This window comes from Myripristis murdjan, chromosome 3 (assembly GCF_902150065.1).
Source record: "Myripristis murdjan chromosome 3, fMyrMur1.1, whole genome shotgun sequence".
In the NCBI taxonomy this organism is placed as follows: Eukaryota; Metazoa; Chordata; class Actinopteri; order Holocentriformes; family Holocentridae; genus Myripristis; species Myripristis murdjan.
Window position 1 is genome coordinate 22,055,971 of NC_043982.1, and position 20,546 is coordinate 22,076,516.

General features: G+C 40.5%; 1 protein-coding gene across 1 annotated transcript in view; it reads right to left on the reverse strand.

The window, feature by feature from the left end:
- Positions 1-15,281, reverse strand: part of celf6 (CUGBP Elav-like family member 6) — a 167,165-nt gene extending 151,884 nt beyond the window's left edge. Inside the window, exons 1-2 of the mRNA XM_030082062.1 lie at positions 15,077-15,281; positions 2,983-3,065 (exon numbers count right to left, since the gene is read on the reverse strand). Of these exons, the coding sequence (XP_029937922.1) occupies positions 2,983-3,065; positions 15,077-15,257 (264 nt within the window). The 5' untranslated portion in view covers positions 15,258-15,281. The remainder of the gene's footprint in view (positions 1-2,982; positions 3,066-15,076) is intronic.
- Positions 15,282-20,546: the final 5,265 nt, after the last annotated feature.

A 20,546-nucleotide genomic window follows, 5' to 3' on the forward strand; every position in this document is an offset into this window, starting at 1 on the left:
TGGGGAAACAAAAAAAAAAAAAAAAAAAAAGAAGTTCTCGCTGAAGTTTGTAATTTATTGGTTCTATTTATTGGTTCTATTTATTGATTCAGCGTATGGCAGTCTTATCATTTTGTGTTATTTTGTAAACCAAGGACTTATAAGGAATGGACAAAATAATGGAAACACCTAACAATGTATGAATAGAGGAGCACAGCAACTCTGTCTGCCCTCAGAACAGCTTCATCAATCCTCCTTAGAAAGCTGTCATCGAAGTCCTGAACTGTGTGCACTGGGATATTGGACCTTTGCTCAAGAAAGAAAGCATCTAGGTCTTGATGAAGGATGAAGGAGCTGGAAATCGACTTCAGACTTTGTACTCTTTGCACACAGCTTCTCACAAAAAGTCAATGGTTCAGTGTTTGTTTAGCAGTGTGTATGAGGGCATTATCATCTTGGAATATGAAAACGTCATGAGAGAGCACCGTCTGAAACACAGGGTGCATGTGGTCTTGTAAAAATGGCCTCATATTGCTTGGCCATTGTACAGTCATGCAGACCTACTGACCCTGATGAGATGACGGCCCATACACAACAGATTCACCACGGTTTAAAATTTCAAGGAATCATTTTGCTTTCTTCAAATGGACCTGTTTGAAAAAAGGGTGAAAGGCAATCATCTGTTTTTGGAGAAATAATTCTTGTTACATTGTGACCATCAGGCAGTGCACTTTGTCACTATAAAATCTATTTCAAAATAAATATCCCATGATGAATAAGTGGCCTCTGAGTTGATTCATGCAATGGGATTATGAAATATATTTTATTTCATGATTTGATTTATTAAATATTGCATAAGGAATGTCCTCTGTGGCAGTCCTGCTTCATCTACCAATAGTCACCACTCATAATTTGTGCAGTTATAGTTTATCTGTGCTTGGCATATGTTGTCATAATTTTCCCCTTAAAACATTGTTTTTTTTTTTTTTTTCTTTTCACTTTTCACGACTGATCCATATGCAGTTCAACCACTGTCTGTTAGTTGCTTCATATTGCTTTGAAAACCATTATACGCCTTGCTAGTTTAGCTGCCTTTGTAAATTTGACAGCTACCTGTAAATGTGAGTACTTTAAAATTCCTTTTTTTTAAACGGTGTTTCCACTGTTTTGTCCACCCCAATATTCATTTTTAATGCCCTACTTTGTCTCACAACAAAATATATCCAAGCTGATACATTTAGGTTGCATGAGAGTCAGAGTGCGGTATGCTGCAGCCACAAAGCACAGTCATGCCTGTGACACTGTGTGGAGAAGCTACCAGAATGGCAGCATTATACGACGTAGCCTCTCAAACCATCAGGCCATGACAACAACGACAATGAGGCTTGGCCAGAGGTGCCAGGTCTCTCTCTTTCTCTCTCTCACACACACACAACACACACACAGACACCAGCAGAATGAGAGGACATCTTTATTGGCCCCCTGTATGCAGGATGTGCTCAGCCTGAGATTGGAGGACTGACCCCTCACTGGGAGTCGTTCAGGGGAAATGTTTACCCAAACCTCATAGAACATGTCATTAACCTCTTTCTAGATGGAGGAAAAATAGGAATGCCCTTCCATAAAGGTAATAAAGGCAGTAACACCTATACAGGACTGCCATGAGAATCGTCTCGTTATGAAGCTGTGGGAAGTGTTAACAACGCGGGGGGGCCTCGGTCTCCCAGGGACTCTGACGCTGCGGTGTGCCGGTGTGCCTGGCGCTCGCTGAAGTACCCACCAAGTATCTACTGCACTGCAAACAACTGATTAACCCCACACTGACGAACAATAAAAAGCCCACGACTCAGTCAGCCAACCCCCCCCCCCCCCCCCCCCCCCCCCCCCCGCCCCACACACACACACACACACACACACACACACGCGCACACCAACTCTTAACTCTCTCCTATTCCTTATCTCTCATCTTTCTTCTTCTCCCACACCTTGTCTCCCTCCTGTCTCCCTTTATCACTCTCTTCCGTCCTTGGAGATTTACATGGATACCCTGAGGCTCTGAGTAAAGCCCTGACTAGGGAGGGTATCATGACAAAAGGGAGGGGGGTGCACAGGGTGGTGGTGGAGGGGGTAGCATTGGCACGGCTTCGCCTCCTTAGGGGCCTACGGGCGTAATTCAATCACACCTCAATAATTCCCCTGATGTGAGAGTCGAAACTCCGCTCCTCACATTAAGTCCAGATAGACAGCACAAGCTCACGTACACCACAGATGAGGGTCTCCTCCTGGGTGGGCTTAAGAGCAAACTACTTGGTACATTTTAGCTCCATCATTTGAAGAGGACATTATTTTAATTGAAAAAGTTACCCGCCAGCCGCTGGCAAACGATAGACGACAAGGGAAGAGGGTGTGTGGGGGGGAGAAAAAATATGAGAGAGAATTAAAACAAAAACACCAGATGGTGATATACATGGTAAAAATGACTGTTTATACTTATTGTTTGATTATATGTGATAATGAGAGTGGGATTCCTCAAGGCAATTAGTGTCTGTGGCAGCCATATTGTGAGAGGACAGGGGAAGGACGGCATGGGCTGTTATGAAGGAGCGCTTATCAAATATCTCCACCGGGGTGATTAGTGTAATAAGACACTGCAAGGTGAGATAGGCCACTCGCACTCTTTTAGTACGTCTATGTGTGTATGAGACGGCGTGTCTGGGAGTGTGTGTGTGTGTGAAAGAGAGGAAGAGAAAGAGCGGGAAGGAGACAGAATGAGAAAGTATGTCTAGTTCTTTATCTGGGTGTCTGCATGCATGAGCATGTGCATGTCTGAATGTGTGCATTTCTGTATGGTTCAGTGTGTGTGTGCGCACGTGCGTGTGCATGTGTGTGTGCACACGTGTGTCTGTATGTGTGGATGATATAATTCCCATCTTAATGCAGGTTCCCATGCCAAAGACCCCAGGGGCTTTAGCCTATGACAGAGGGCAGATCAGGGGCACTTACCCCTGGCAGAGTCTTCTGTTCATGGAGGGCGCTCTGGGCCTTCAGTGCTGACTCTCTGGCACAGTATGTTAGAAAGGCACATCCTGCAGAGGCAAGGCGACAGCAAAAAGACAGGCTTACTTAAGTTTTGCTGCTCCACATCAGCAACAACAACAATAAAAGTAATGATAATAATAATAATAAGAAGAAGAAGAAGAAGAAGAAGAAGAAGAAGAAGAAGAAGAAGAAGAAGAAGAAGAATGCTACAAATCATCATCATCATCATCATTAAGAGAAATGACTGAGAAAAACAAAGTTCACAGGATGCATATTGATACAAAGAGCAGGTGAACCCCACGTAAAACAATTTCAGTTATTTTCTGTACGTCTGACTTTTACCACCAGAAATACAGAGGCATGACAACATAGTAGGCATGTCAATGGCTCCAAACAATTTTATTAAAGACAATGAGATGTCACAACTACATGTATTTAAAACATAGATAGTAGATAATATTGCTTCAGATCATGAATGTAGGGGAGCAAGCACAAAGCAAGCTGAACAAAAGGAAGGAAAAGAGGGAAATATAGATGAAAAATTGCATCATGTGGTTCAGCAAATTCAGAAATGATTTTAACATCTTAAAAAAAAAAAAAAAAAATCTGAACACAGGTTTATGAAGTGATTTCTCATGGCAACCTATTATATTCCAAATGGGTTAGCAGACTGTCTGGTGGACACAGTGAAAGTATTAGAACTGATTGAACAAACGGTGATACCTGATTTTATAACAGTGTAACAAGTGAGAATTTTGGCTTTTAAAGAAATATAATGTAAATTACATCATTACTATTCAGGATATTCACAAAAACTAAAGTAAAAGTTAGTCCTATGGATAATGCCTCCTCTTCGTGGCAGTTTGATTATTGAAAAAAGAAAATCCTGGATTTGAATTGTCCATCTTTTGTTTGAGAAGTAAATTCTTTAGCTAAACTTTGACACCCTCAAGAACAAAAAACTAAAACAGGAAAGAATTGTGATGTTGCTGCCTATGACTGAAAAGTTTTAAGACTCGAGCAGAGCTCCTTAACAATTTAGTTCTTTATGTCTTTGCAAACACCATCTTGACAGTATTGGCAGAATTATTCATTAGTTTAATGACTGAGCAGTCAATATTGAAAATTTGACATTGTAAATTCACTGGAACATTTAAAGCTGGACATTTTGTTCTGTACTGTATGCCCAGTTTTTGAGATGTCTTTACTAATGAAGCTATGATTATATTAAGAAGTCATACTGTTTTATTCAGTGGCTTATGGTCTGGCAGGACAATGCTAATGAATCACAGTTTGTTTTTTGCTACAGAGTGTGGTGACTTTGAAATTGGTGGGAGTTAAGGAACAAAAGATTTATCTCACTTCAACCAATATCTCCTGAAAGCTGCAGACTTTTCATCCAAAATGTTAAGATTTTATACCCATATTATTATTTTATTTTTCCAATTTGTAAAGGTAGGTCATGACAGGGCCACCTTTGACCAATCATTGTCATATTCAATATTTACCAGACTTATACCGACTTTTGTTAAAATTGGACACAGTAGAGCTGTCGTGCTTGGCTTGCCAATTCAGTGTGCAAATCTTTGAGGCAAAAAGTCAAAAAAATAAAAACAAGCAAAAGAAAAATCCATGAAACAAAAAATGGCAGAAAATCTACATAGTGCACTGTGCTGTACAATACAATGTGATATCTCTTGATCCAAAGAAGAAGAAGAAGAAGAAGAAGAAGAAGAAGACGAAAACAGGGTAATCTTAACAAATACAATAATGCTCCAGCACCACACACTTGGAGCCCTAATAATAAGAATAATGGTGGTAGCAGACATTTTATGCCCTCTTTAAAAGGAGCAATAATGTATATTGTGCTTCAATGTATTGTTTTAGGATAGTTTATAGTCTTCGCAATTATACAGCAGGATGAAAAAGCATAAAATCCAAACAGAGTATAAAAAACATACTCATCAAACTGAGCCTGCTCTGGTTTTAAATCCATTAACCTAAATACCTAAAAAGTAAACAACTGGAATATAAAAATCCAGAGGACAAGTCGTGTATCTGATTGAAATGAAGCACATCAAAGACTAAAATAAGACCCATTTCATCCATTTTTTGCCCTCCCCACCAGCTGCGTGTGAACCCTTTCAGATTGCACAAACTGAACTCTAACATGTCACTGCTTTGCTTTAGCAGGAGAGGCATTTCTGCAGTCCACTTCCAAAATCCACAGGGTTACCTTTCAAATGGACTCTGAGATTTGGCTGCTGGCAAATTTCACTGAAGTAATTCTCATCTTAGTCATGGCTATCATATAAAGCTTAGTGAAGTTTTACAAGCTACTGCAAGAAAATGTATTATATTAAAATGGAAGTCAGATATGCCACTGACAATTGGAATGTGGCTCTCTGAAGTTAATAGTTTCATACCCTTGGACAAAATAGCATATTGCCTGAGAAATAGAACCAAAACTTCCAATAAAATATGACGACAGTACCTTTGTATAGTAAATCTTACATTTGAACAATAAATCTGTTCCCTTCCCTATTTATCATAATAAAATATTTGTGAGCAATAATTTACAATGTCTCTCACCACCTGATAAGAATTTTTGTCACCTCCTCCTCTAACTTTTTCCAGTTCATAAAGGCTTAACAGGTGCGATCTGAAAGATTACATTTATTTTGAACTAGTGGGATCAGAGAACTTTTTCAAAAAGCGGATGAATTACAGTGTTTTAATGTAGAGATCCCTAGAAGAAAGAGGGCGGTGGTGGAAAATATTCTGTCACCCCAGGTGGGGTGCTTGTTTAAAGAGCACCGTATTACTCCAAAGTCTGCACACTGCTTTTTGATGAATGATCACTGTCGTAATTATCGAACCAAGCACAGGAAAAAGTCAACCAGTATGCATTTTTTTTTTGGGAGCAGCCAAGTAATTAAAAATCTCTGCTGATGAGCCCTCAAAACTGTAACCTCTCACATCTCTGGAGATTCCTCTCATGGTTGGAAAATCCAGGAAAACAGTATGAATATGCATCAATAAGTCTGGCCCTAACAAAAATGTGACAGCTTTCATTAAAGGGTGAGTGGTTGTTCTGTTACGCGCTCGGCAGAGTTGACAGTGGGTGACCCCGTTCGGAAGAGTTTTTGCACCGTGCAGCATAATTTCCCATTACTACATGTCACACCTGCTGCCAAAGACATCCCATGGGAGAAGACACGCACTCACACACACACGATACATGGCACAGAGCACATAGCACCCATCACCCCGAAACAGAGCAATGCAACCTGGCGCTCGGCCAAGAGAGCTCCCTTTTGCGACAACCTTCACCCACCTCTACAACTAGGCAGTTACTCAAGAGGAAAAACCACCTAAATGACACTGATGAAACAGCACGCCACACAGTGAAGCAGGAAAAAAAAAAGTTTGGGAGCCAGGGGAAACACTCTTCATCCTGTGACATTACAAAACTGTGAGACATGAGTGGCGGCCTCCAGGGGGGACGTGTCCTAGCAAGGCTTATGGGAGTGGTGCAGGGCTGCTGCCACTCTGCTGCCACTGCCCTGCCCCTTTTTATTTTTCACTCAGTCACTCACACATCTCCCAGCAGTTTAGCGCACATCACAGTAAGATTTCATTGCACAGTTTAGTATGAGTTTAAAAATGTCCTGACCAAATTACTGGGCAACTGGGGTTCTTTTTCCAGGGGAAATTCAGAGAATTTACTTCACTGTTGGTTTCCCTGGAAAGGAGCACAAGCATCTTAGCAAGTCATTCAATCTTTTGTTAAGTCTTTGGAGATAATGTCATTGTTGGGTGAGAGAATATGACTTGCATCTTAGGTGTTTTTGTCAAGAATTTCTCTCAAAAAAGTAGTATCAACCTGAAGCAATCTGGAGCAATCTGCCTTATTTCAAGATATATTCACTTTTTCTAAGATAGTTATCTTGCTGATTTTTCTACCAACTTTAAGAAAAGAATTTAAGCACTGAAAGACTAAAAATGACTTGCTATAATGTTCTTTTTTTTTTTTTTTGGCATTGTAGCCTTTAATATTCAAGCTAGCTGCATTGCTGCCTCAGGTAGGCCCCTATAAGTCCCTCATGGCTGTGGGGAATTGTCAGGACTTTATGAAAGCTTCATATCCAATACAGTGCTGGCTCAGGGGACACCTTGAGCCCAGGGGAAGTCAATGATTGAGGAGCACGTTGTGGAACAGACAAACATTCAGCTTGGTGAACACGAGGACAGCCACAAAGATACTGGTTGAGGTGAGGTAACAGGGATCTGCCCTGTCAGCTATTTTGCTAAAGACCTTTTAAATTGAATAACAGTCATAGAATTATATCTGTATGTAGACCGTCTCATCACTCATACTATTGGCCCAAGGGAAATACATGCAATCATGCAAACTGCCCTTTCAGTTTCAGTTCATTCTTACCAAAGGAAACCAATATACATGTGGAGATATGTTTTGGATGTTAGTGGTACTCATTATTTTTTGTCAGGAACTAACATGCGTAAATGTTTCAGAAAACATTATGGGCCCTATCTTGTGCCACCCGCTATCCGCTGCCACTACCCGCTACCCGCAAATTGCGGATTTAGGAACTTCCGCTATCCCTAAACCAGGGGTGTCAAACTCGTGCCATGGAGGGCCGAGAGGCTGCAGGTTTTCATTCCAACCAACAACTCCACCAGGTGATTTCACTGATCACCCTACCTCGAAACAGAGAGGCGGGACTAATCAGTGAAATCACCTGGTGGAGTTGTTGGTTGGAATGAAAACCTGCAGCCTCTTGGCCCTCCATGGCACGAGTTTGACACCCCTGCCCTAAACAGTATCTTGCGCCACCCGCTACCCGCTATCCGTTATGCCGACTCCGTCATTTGCGCCTGGAGGTGTGTCCATGGGTGTGTTTCATGCGCTATCCCTAAAGTTGCTATCTTGCGCACACACTTTAGGGATAGCGGATAGCGGGTGGTCCTGACCACCCGCTATCCGCTTTCCCTAAAGTTTGGGCTGTTAGGAGAGCGTGCCCAGGCGGCTTCAATGCGCGCCCCGACGGAGCCACGCCACGCACACGGTCGGACTGATACCGGGACGCCGCCAGAATGGAGTATATTACTCATATAGACTGTTTAGAGGAAAGACTGTTTTAATTGGACACTTACGCCAGCACGTTTTATTGTTTTATCATAAGCCAGCAGCTGTGCTATATTTTTATTTTTAATATTTTATTTGCCCAATCTACCTTGTCAATAAATTAGTTTACACATAGTTCCACCTCTGCCTCTTGTGTGTCTGTGGTGTGGCCCGAGGATTTTACTCAATCAGTACAACCTTGTGACACGTCCACTTGGACACATGTGGCTCCACCTCCCGAATTAACTCGCCTATAATATAATATATAATATGTATATATATAAAGCCAACTTGCTTTAGCCTCAGTAGAAGCCCTGAGAAAATCTACCTCCCTCTCTCCATCGCGGGTTTAGGATTTAGGATTTAGGATAGCGCATCCTGCCCTTAAAGGCAATGGCACCTGGCACACTGGTTGGTTTAACTGGCGTAACGCCCAAAACACGCCTATGCATAATATAGCGGGTAGCGCAGGTGTTTTGCGGATAGCGGGAGGTGCACAAGATAGCAACTTTTACGGGGGAACGCCTCTTCCTAAATCCTAAATTCGCAAATAGCGGGTTTAGGGAGTCTGGCGCAAGATAGGGCCCTTAGGATTTAGGATAGCGCAGCCTGCCCTTAAAGGCAATGGCACCTGGCACACTGATTGGTTTAACTGGCGTAACGCCCAAAACACGCCTATGCATAATATAGCGGGTAGCGCAGGTGTTTTGCGGATAGCGGGAGGTGCACAAGATAGCAACTTTTACGGGGGAACGCCTCTTCCTAAATCCTAAATCCGCAAATAGCGGGTTTAGGGAGTCTGGTGCAAGATAGGGCCCCATATCTAAACACCGACTTCCTCAAAGTTGCACGTCTTTCAGAATGAAGAAGAACAGAATGTGACAAAGGTTCTGAAACTTAGGGAGAAGCAACTCTTTGCTGGAGGTTCTGCACAGGATTGCTAGTTTCCTGTGATGAGGAGGTTAAGTGAAGTGAAAATAATCCTTCGGTAATCACAGACAATTTACCATACTATAATTTCAAAGAGGAACAAAAGTTCAGCAAATTATATTGAAGGCAAATGAAAATGTAAGCCTGCAAAACTGGCTGAAAAAAGAAAGCAGTAAATGTGAACTGTGTCTTTGCCTTTGCAGGACACGTTTGGCGTAATTACATAAGGAACTTTTCCCCCGTAACGCTTCTTATAACAATTTGTTTTAAAATGGTAATTAAAATGTGCTCACAGTTGCATGCATCCCGGCAATGACTAAATGTCAGTAAATTGTGTTTTTTAAGGCATCAGGTACCTTTAATTGAAAAAAACTCCAGGGCAAATTTGTATAAAATTTCAATTCATTAACAGTGAATTCATGACTCATGAGCACCTTGCTCTCCTTCAGTCTCCTCACATAACTGTGATCCAGGAATGTTCATTAAACTGAGACAAGAATGTATATTGATTTCCAAAAAAAAAAGAAAAAAAAAGGGATTACATGTGCTTATATGTGTATGTGCACAAATTATGGAAAATAATTAGATGCTGAATGTGACAGCGTGACCCTCTAGTGGGCCCTGAGACAGACTTAATGTGGGAATCCAGCTATAGTTCCATGTTTTAATATTATCCCAAATATGCCAGAATCATATATATATATATATATATATATATATATATATATATATATATATATATACACATATATATATATATAATGGATATTTAATATTATCCCAAATATGCCAGAATCATATATATATATATATATATATATATATATATATATATATATATATAACACACACACACACACACACACACACACAGCATACATATCTACCTACCTATCATCTATGTATTTGTCTGTCCATCCACATTTGGAGCAGGCTGTGCAGAAGCCGCTAGTTGTCTGGCTCCCACACAGTCCCTTCCAAATGATCAAAGAGGTCATCTGTAGACTTAACCTACACCTGTCACTCAACTTAGACAAACTGTCAATCACTGTCCAACACTCCCACTGTCACATGCATACTGTAGATACAAAACAACTCGGCCACTGATTTGAAACTCCCATGACTGAAACTGGTAGAACTATTCCAAAATGAGCAATGGAATTGAATTTCACAGGAAACAGTAGAGCAGACTAGCAATTGAAAAAAAGCAGTTCCAAGGATTTGCAGTTCCATTCTCTGAGTCATTTGCAATTAGATATTAGTGTCACATTGTGCTTTTCGTTTGACATTTCAATGCCTAAGAGCGTTTTTTATGTCAATTTGGAAGGCTATTTATAGCCGATTACACTGCATGGACCTACTGAGGAGAGGAGAATGGATGAGGATATTTAACAACTCTTTGTATCTCTTCCTCCTGGCTGTGTGGTGCTGCTCAGAGTCCCTTCTCTCAGCACCAGAGACGGATTGATAGATAACACTACTCAAGCAAAAGATTTGCCCCCCACCAACATTCAGCATGTCTGAACAATGCATGTGTTTCGCACTGACACTAAGTATTATGATAATGTAGTGTTCAGCGGAATGATGGATGTTAAACAGCATGACCTGGCTGCACCACACACTGACGAGCACCATGCCCGCCAATAGCGTCAAGTCATCTTGCTCTCCGTGTAAGGCTCCCAAATGACACACAAACTATCAAACCACCATTAACGGCAGTAGTGTCTGACAACTATGAGACAGGGTATAATCATATGTTAGAAATAGATGGAAAAAAGTCTTCCCAGACACACATCAGCACTCTGCCACTATCACCCTCTAGAATCTAGAAAATTCCACAGGAAAATATAAACTCCAACTCCCCAAAGTTATCTGCTTCAGTCCCTCGAGATACCCTGAAAGCCCAAAGAAATCATGATGCACATAACATCTGTTCAAATGGATGCATTACAATCCACATGAATTAGTCATAAGCAAATGATATATTTTGATCTGCCCTTAAATCTATAATTATGGTGCCATTCTGTGTCACAGGACTATGGCTGTGAAAAAGGTAGAGCTGCAAATCATCGGTTAGGTATGGTTGAATAACTGATGCCAACAACCATGTGAGTCATCCATCTGAAACAGATCTTTCTTCAGCACAGACTAATCTAAAAAGAGCATTTTAAAGACATAGTCAAACTAAATATATGACACTGCTTTGAATCTGTATGAACTTTTTTGTTTGTTTGTTTATTTTTGGGATCATGCAGCCAAGCTGATTACATCCTCCTCTGCTCCTCTCACTCTCTGTTGTGAAAAATGTGTGTGTTGCTGTTTATGATAACAAGTTGATCGAATTTGTGATAATGTTAAAACGACGCTTGACGCCTCCTGGCCCTTTGACACAAATAGCTTGCCATTATCCGTGGATGTATTATGCAATTTTGTGAACCAAACTGAGCACAAAGTACTTTCGAAAGCACTTTGCAGCACACACTCCATGGACAAAAAGTGTTCTAAAACCCCAGATTGAGGTGGCAAGAGGCTGCCACCAACCACAGACTCAAAGCCCCTACACTAATACTATACTATTACTATACCACTATATTGCTGGGGTTTGCTGGCAGCTGCAGACTCACTGGTACTTTTTCAGAGACATTTAAGATGCCCTGTTGGTCTGACAGAACACCAACAAACTGAAAACCATTTAAGAGGTTTGAAAATTATCTTTGAGAAATGGGAGGTACACCCCAAGCTGGCAAAACACTTGGAGGCTTAGTGTCTTTGATTGTGGAAATGTCTATGCATTGAACAGTGTGTCTAATTATCTCTATATGTAAACCCTTATGGGAAAAAAACACTCTTCGGCAGGACCGTACACAGAGGGCAACTTGATGATGTTGAGTGTTAAGCCATGATCCAACTGGGAATTGAAACCACAAAACCGCAGTCTTAAGGTATGCTCTCTAACCACTATACAAATATTGTGGCTGAATTTCTCAAACCTTCAAGTATTAGTTACAAAAAAAGAGGACAGCAAAGTGAAAGTAACATCACTGACAGCGAATTAGAAATAGCAAATTAAACCCTTTATCCTCATCTAACATTAACTGAAGAGTTTGGTTTTCATAGGGGAATAAAGACAGAAAGGTTAAAGAGTGGGGAATATGAAACAGTATGGTTAGCCAAATGCTTATATAGATTTTTTTTTTCTCCCTGGAAAGCACACTGGCCAACTCAAATGTCTTTCCACCTCAACATGGATTGTTTTTCATGTCTCCCAGATTAACCATAGATTAATCATGTAAAGGTTAAAAAATATATATTGCATGCAGGGCTTTTGCACTGAACATGCCTCTGTGTTTTGCCACCACCAAAATCCAGACCTAACAAGTTCTGATAGTTAATAGCTTGAACAGCCTTCAGTTCCCCTACAAAAGATAGCTCTTAGCTTTGTTGGACTGTTTTTCTTGGTTTCAAAACAGGTCTTCAAACAAGGTGTTAGACCCCTCTCCTTGAATTACAAAGCTGAAGATGCACTATAGATCCTCTCTTTTGTTAGTGACTATAATCTAATTTTCTTAGTCGTCTACTTCCTCACTTCACTCTACAGGTATCACACATCAACGCAGTGAGGGACATGAACATGGTTTGTATACTTCACAGGTGAGTGGTCAATAAGAAAAACTCATCCATATAATGCATTGGTGAAATCTTATTAAAAGTGCACGCCTGCACTCCCAAAGTGACTTTGAATGTCACACGGGATGAAGTGGGCATAATGCATACATCAGAGTGGCCTTGGTGGATGATGATTTGAATGGGCGTACAGTCTGGCTTTGGAACAGGATTATCCTTCCCGAGGCAAACAGCCCCCAGAGTGTTGACATTCAGGGATGGTCGAGGACAGGCGTAAACAACACGAACATCAGAAATATTGTTTTAATCGATCATTGGGTTCCAAACAGAAACACAGGAGAGATAGGGAGCAGGTAAAGCGGATGTGACTGATAGCTGGATGAACAGGTGGTGTGCATGGAGACCTTCAAGGCTGCACACACAGAAAAGCTGGATGATAGGAACACTGAGCCTATGTTCATTTCATCCACAAGAGCGCTCAACTTTAGCTGATAATAAGATCATGAACTGTAGGCACTAATTTACATATCTTATATAATCTGCAAGCCTTAGGAAGACAGGATTTTTGCTTGGACAGTGACCTGATTTTGAATTTAATCCAACTGAAGTTTGTACATGTGAAAGTGTGTGTGTGTGTGTGTGTGTGTGTGTGAGAGAGAGAGAGAGAGAGAGAGAGAGAGAGAGAGAGAAAGAAAGAGATAGAGACATGGAGAGAGAGATTTAAAAATTTAAAAAAGTTTGTGTTTCTACCCAAAAAAACAGAGATCAGCAACATCATTAAGATAATTATCATTATAAATATTATTATTTCATATTGCCCTTGATTTTAGCTGATAATAAGATAATAAATTGTAGGCACCAACTTGCATATAGTTAAAAGTTTGCACGCTTTATGATGAGATGATTATTGCTGGGACGGTGACCTGATTTCAGATTCCAAATCAAGTTCATGTGTAAAACAAAAAAAAACAAACAAACAAAAAAAAAAAAGCCTACAACACTATAGTACTAACATCTACCATTAGCACAAATACTACTTTGACCATCAATAATAATAATAATAATAATAATGCAATTTATTAGAAACATATTAAACTTCAAAGATATAATACAAGACAGACTGTTAAAAAATAAATGACAATTAAGCAGATGCTTTTCAAAACTATACACCATGGCATTAAAATCATTATTTTACTCTACAACAACTGATTCTGCATTAAAGGATTCCTCATTAAAGGGCAAAAGGGGCATAAAAAAGGTTAGGGTGTTTCTTGTTTACATGGTGATAATAAAGTTGTCTGCATCTAAATCTGAGTGACATAATTTTGCAGCTAAAAGATCCAGCTGCACTGCCTCAAACCTCGTCTCTAACACAGAGGATAGCAGTCACATTTTGGTGTGCTTTAAAACTCCCTAAACTATCATTACAAGTGATAGATTCATCGGTGGCTTGTCTGTGTAATTACTAATTGAACACTGATCCCGGTCGCTTTGAACAGTGAGGGGACGGGAATGAAAAGGGCAATAGAGAGAGGAGGATACATGCTGGATCTCAGCCTCTACTATTATCCTGCTTTGTACTTCCTGACTGCAGCCCGCCTCCGGAGCAGCACTACAATACATGCTGCCACGTAAATAGTTATTTTCCACAGTTAACGACGTCCGAAAAGTACCGATTAGCCTTCTCAAAGGTCAAAGCAGCATGCCAACAGCACCTTAATCACCAATGCTGATTGCCCGATAGTGGTTTGCATTCTCCGCTCCCCTGGAAGCATTTATTTTCTCTTTGGCCGGCTACAGTTAATGGACCCCATTGTGATACAGAACGCTAATAGAAGCAGGGGGTTTATATTGTGAAGAAATTTCTGCAGCTGCAGAAATATGGAACATCAAGTACTTGCCTGTCCCGCCCCCTCAACTGGGATGCACAGCACATGATACTCAATGTAAACACATATAGGCATTTTCAGCTGTAGTATTCACGTGGATGGGCTGGACACGATGAATTAACCCTGCATCAACCCACATCCACTCCCACGTGTTCTCTCTCTCTCTCTCTCTATCTCCCTCTCTCTCTCTCTCTCTCTCTCTCTCTGTGTGTGTGTGTGTGTGTGTGTGTGTGTGTGTGTTCGCGCGCGCGCGCGTGTGTGCGTGCGCGCGTGTGTGTAAAATCAGCAACGCTCCGCCACGAAGAGACTCTTACTCTGTCCCAAACATCTGCAAATTAGCACACTTTTCATGGCCCCTGCCTCAACACTGGAATGGATTTTTTTTCTTTTTTTTTTGTCTTTCTTTCTTGTTTTTAACATCATGATAGGATATAGCGCCTAAGTAAAGACACCAAAAAAAACCGACCTTTATGCATTCCCGTAAACCTGTCTTTCAGTACAGTGAGTTCGTATATCTTCCCGAATTCCTCAAACAGGGGTTTCAGGTCTTTTTCCTCCAGGTTTCTGGGAATCTGTCCGATGAAAAGCTTGATGGCGTCGTGGTCCTTCATTGGAATGGTGTTCTGGCCGATGGTAAGCCCGTTCATCCTGCCGGCGCTGTTCGTGGTGCTGAATCCATTCTCTTGCTGCACTCCGTTTGCAGTGACTGTAGCCATCTTTCCTCAATGGGCCGGCGGCTTCTCTCTCTCTCTCTCTCTCTCTCTCTCTCTCTCTCTCTCTCTCTCTCTCTCTCTCTCTCTCCTCTTGCTCAGTAGTCAACTGCACAGTGCACAATCCCCCCCCTCCCTCCCTTATATCTTTCTCTGTCCCTACTCCTCGCCCGTCTCTCCCTCCCTACTCTCCTCTCTCCCCTTATCCTTCCCCTCTGTAGCCTAACCCTCTTTGTTTGGAATTAGCCTTATTTTTTTATTCTTTATGTATTTCCATTCTTCTAGCCATTCTCAATCTGTTTCTGCCCCCCACCACACCCCCCCCAGCCCCAATCAGCTGCCACTCTGACGTCAGCTCGTAGGTTTCTGACTAGACCCCGCCCACTTCCTAATTTGCATAATGAGCCACGCCGCAGCCAATCAGAGAGCAGAACGGCCAAGGGCCCCACCGGGCGGAGTGAGAATCCAAACATTTGTGTAGAGAGGAAAGCTTGGGACATCTAAACGCAGCAAAGACAGCAGTCATGCTGCTACTTCTGCCAGTGTCAGTGAGTCTTATTTTTGATTTAGACTCTGTGTTTGATGGGGGGTAGTGATGTAAGCTTCAGCAAAAGGGCTTTCCATAGCACTAATAATTTAGTCATTAGGCTTGTGCCATAGAGGACCCTTCTGTGAAGCATCAAAAGTGGTTACATATCCTAACCCTCAGGTACCCAGAGTACAGCTAGACTTGCACTTTACTGGGTGGTTGGCTATATTCACTTGGTGTCCCTGGTACAAATCAGTCCTTAAATTAATGGCTAGAATGAAAACTAACAGAGCTATGGGTCCCGAGGACTAAAACTGAAGACCACTGGTGTAAAGAACCCTTGTAAAAATGGTCCCTTTGACCAGATTTTTAACAGTGAGACTTGTTTCTCATTGACCCTCAGATAGTATCATATTTTATATTTGGTTCTATAAACTATATCAAACATAGGTGTTATGTTTTTTTGTTTGTTTGTTTTTTGTTTGTTTTTTTTTTACCAAAGAGTGTACATCTCTTTTTTGGATTGACCCTGTTCACACCATGGAAAGTTTTAATATCACATAGGCCTAAATGATAGTGTTTTCTATAGCATCAAAGCAGCAACACTCACAGGCTCTTTTGTAGGGAGATATCTGGTGTTGGTCTTTGGCTTGAAACCTTGGCTGGTTTCATTAAAAAGAAGTATTTGGAAGGAAAGTAGATGCTTGGTCAGGTGTTGGATCAAAGGCATATTTGAGTTAATAATTAAAAAGATAGCAGCATGCAAGAAACCATCCCCACACTTTTTATTTAGTGTACTGAACTATTTAAAAACAAGTGTGCTTCTCTCTGTTTCTCCCCTTTTCTCTATCTATCTATCTATCTATCTATCCTCTATTGTCTCTCAGACAATAAGAGGAAAAAAGAGAGAAGTACCATATTTCAAAGTTACGTTGGTTCAAACCTTTAGCATTCAGAGCTGCATTTTGACGCTGTCCGTGGTGCTGAATCGACGCTGCCACTCAGAGACCGTGAAATAGATTGTTGGAGCTACAATTTTAACAGTACATGTTTGCACTACAAATGTTTCACGGCCCCAATCTGCTGTGACCAATTTTCAAGCCTTTTTGTCCTTCATTCAGCGCCACACTCTATGTAATGGCTTGCTTCATTTTATTCATGCAAGTGAGTATGCGCACTGCCATGTCTGCCATTACTCGTGCATTATCTTCAATATACCCAAAAGAAAATTTAATTAGTGTGGTTGGGAAGATGCTTGATAGAGCATAATGTATGTGGATCATATCATTTATTAATAACATACTGTATTTGAGCATGTGCACTGGTGAAAGTGTCAATAGCGGCTGAAGGTGGCACAGAGAAGATGTTGAGCTGGAAAGCCCAGTCTCAAACCCATGTGTTATCTTGCATCTGCCATGCTTAAAGGATACTTCTGATTATTTTACACTAGGGTCTTACTTTTCTAGTTTCTGCCATCACATTGACTGTGTCCAGTTTAGTCATATACTTCACTGTAGACTTTTTTTTTTTTTTTTTTTTTTTTTTTTTTTACATTGGTGGCTGCACATTTCCTGTTGCAGGTCACATCACAAACAGAGGAACAAAATTTTGCTGCTTCAGCTTGAATGTGTTTGCATATTTTACTCATTGGAATACCAACATGCAAATAAAAATTTATTTATAAATTTAAAATCCATCATAAACATGCTATATTATTGCAGTTATAGTTGATTATTTTAGTGTGAATATAATTGATAATGGTAGATTCCCTGGTATTGTTACCACTTTTGTTGACATATTTTTGCAATTCATAATATCAGATATGTGATATGACAGCCCACAAAAAACAATAAATAAAAACTAAATTGCATCATAATTTTAATAAGCATTTGCAGGCTGACATAAATAGTCCTGCATGCTTACTATCTAAATGCATTCAGCAGACATGATTACTCTCTGTCAGGTCAGAATTAATTGGCTGGTTAAAAGATTTAATTAATAATTTGTTATTAGTTGTTGAAAGATTTTGTCAGCATGTAATTACAGTAACAGAACAAACCTGCGTCCATATGATGTTTTTTGAGTACCATATAAGTCGTGTTTGCCACATGTAAGAATACAAAAAAGCAAAGTATGTACAGTGTGTGCGCTTTTCTGATTTTTCTTGATAACAATTTAGCTTGCACAATCTAAATTGATAATAAAGATGCTATTTGTGAAAATAACAATCAACATAATATTGATAGGTAGATAGATTATGTAATATAGCCGTATTCACACAGATGAATAGGATATTTGTCATGAAAAAGAAGAGGATAAGTCCTTTGCATTGTCCGTGTAACTTGTAGATATAAGATTCTTTTCCCTCTGATGCCATTGAAAATATTACATTTTGAAAGGCACGTTCATTAAGTTGTTTAGTGCTTGGTTCATAACATTTACTCTATACATGGAGGGCCATCAGCAGTGTGGCTACCAGTCACCTGTAGCTTAACATGATAGATGAAATAGGTGGAAACATTTTCCAAAAGCATCAACAAGAGCATGCATTTCTAGGAAGCGTAGTCCTGGTGGGAATCACACATTTAATCCTGGCAGTGCAAGCGTCATGCTACACCCACTGAACTTTTTAGGTCACAAGGTAACAGAGGAGTCAGTGTTGATGGATGATGCACTGCCTGTTTTGCAGAGTTCTGTATGTCTGTGAGATTGAATGCTCTTTAAGGGTAGAGATATTCTGAGAGCAGCTAACACTAACATCTGGCGCTGCTTTTTTTTTTCTCTATTTAATCATATTGTTGTAGACCATCTTTTTAAAAGAAAGAATAATAATGAAATAATTAAAAAAAAAAAAAAAAAATCCTGCAGAGCCACTGCACCGAATGGGGTTTAAAAACACAACAGGTCTCCCTTGCCAATACTATCAGGGCCATTCATTTCCATAAAGACATAGCTAATTTTGCTTCAGTGCCGCTTATTAGCTTTGTGATTTTTGTTTCCTTGTTTTTGTCATCTCTCTGCGGGAGAGTTCGCCTGCACAGCTGTGAAGACTTGGAAACTGCCTGGCGGGAGGAAACGCAGGTACTGCATGATCTCTTCAATTATGCCTGTGTGTAAGCATCCTCTTTGTTCGAACACAGGCAAGCGTATCAGAAAGGTTGTCAGGGTTCTTCTTCGTGTCTGTGCCAAGCTCAGCACCTGGATGGTTGCATAGGGCACCACTGCTGATTGCTCTGGTTTCAGACAAAAGAGCAGTCAGAATAGTTCCCAGCTGTGTTTGTGAGGTGTGTGAACTCGCAAGAAGAAGAGCACAGAAGAATAGCTGTCCCTCCAGGATCTTGCACACTTGAACCCATTTCGCTCCACCTTTTTCTTAAAATTATTGTTATTGTTATTATTATTTCCGGTTTGAAAATCTTCTTGTCCATTTGGCTTTGAGTTAGTATTTCTCCTCAGTAGCCTTACAAGAACTGGAACAAGGATGGATAATTTAGAAAGTAAAAATGCGGCGTGTATTGTCCCTAATAAACAAGTAAGTAAGTAAGTAAGTAAGTAAGTAAATACAAATAAAATCTCTTGGTATAATAATATTCAGGCTAATAAACAAAATAATCTCACTTTATTTTGTCTGGATATTCTACATACTACAACTGCTGTTTGTGTCATTTATAGTTTTATTACTAAAATTATTCACACATAGTCAAGGTGACTCATTGGAATGTCACAGACACACCATTTGAAGCAGCTACCAAAAATATAGCCCCTTGAAGGAGCAAAATCAGTGACATAAGCCATGCATTGTGCATAACAGCTTGGTGTCATGCACAATTCCTTTATACTGTGTGTTCATTATCCCATTAAACTGGATATATGGAGTAGGCCAGGTGGAATGTAGTCATGCATGAACATTTTTCACTGTCTGTTTTGTAGAGTGAGTCCAAGAGGAGAGCAACCATTGATATTCATGGCACAGCTAGTATGAGGTGTGACAGTATTTTTGTGAATCTGTGAGTGTATATGGTAATACCAGAGTAGTCTCAAACCTCAAACGCGGTTTCTGCCTCGGGGAGGGGCACGCTGTTCCCCCCACACAGGCTCTGCAAGATAGACAACCACTTTCTCAGAAGCAAACATTTTCTCTTAAAATCCCATTTCTTCTAAATCATTTGCCTCTGCAATGCAGGAGAAATGGAGAGATTATCGTTGGTCCAGTCTAGGCAAAGTTTTTTTTATTATTATTATTATTTATCATCTGGGGTAGCTTATTCTAATTTTGCAAAGGTGGATTTCATCTCATTTATGAGGGTCTATTTTGCTTCATGGCGGCGTGCTTTGGTGCTGTCGTTGACTGTACTGTTGAATGATAAGCAGGCTTCTTGCTGCATGTTTAAAGTTCACTAGTAACGCAAGGTACTGAATAAACGAAAGAAAAACAAATACGAGGTCATGGAAACCACCATGAGTCATCTACTTTCTGGCAGCTAATGAATCCCAGAATACTCTATGAAGGCCTCCTATGTAGTTTATTCAGACAGCTTTTACTTACACTGCTAACTGTGTATATAAATGCAGCTATTTGCATTTTGTTGGGTATTAACTGCATATCAGTGGGTACTGTACATACACCATGTTTGGGCTCTGCAGCTTCACAGTTTGAGAGGAATTCAACTGGAATTAGTTTGATGGGCATCCCTCAA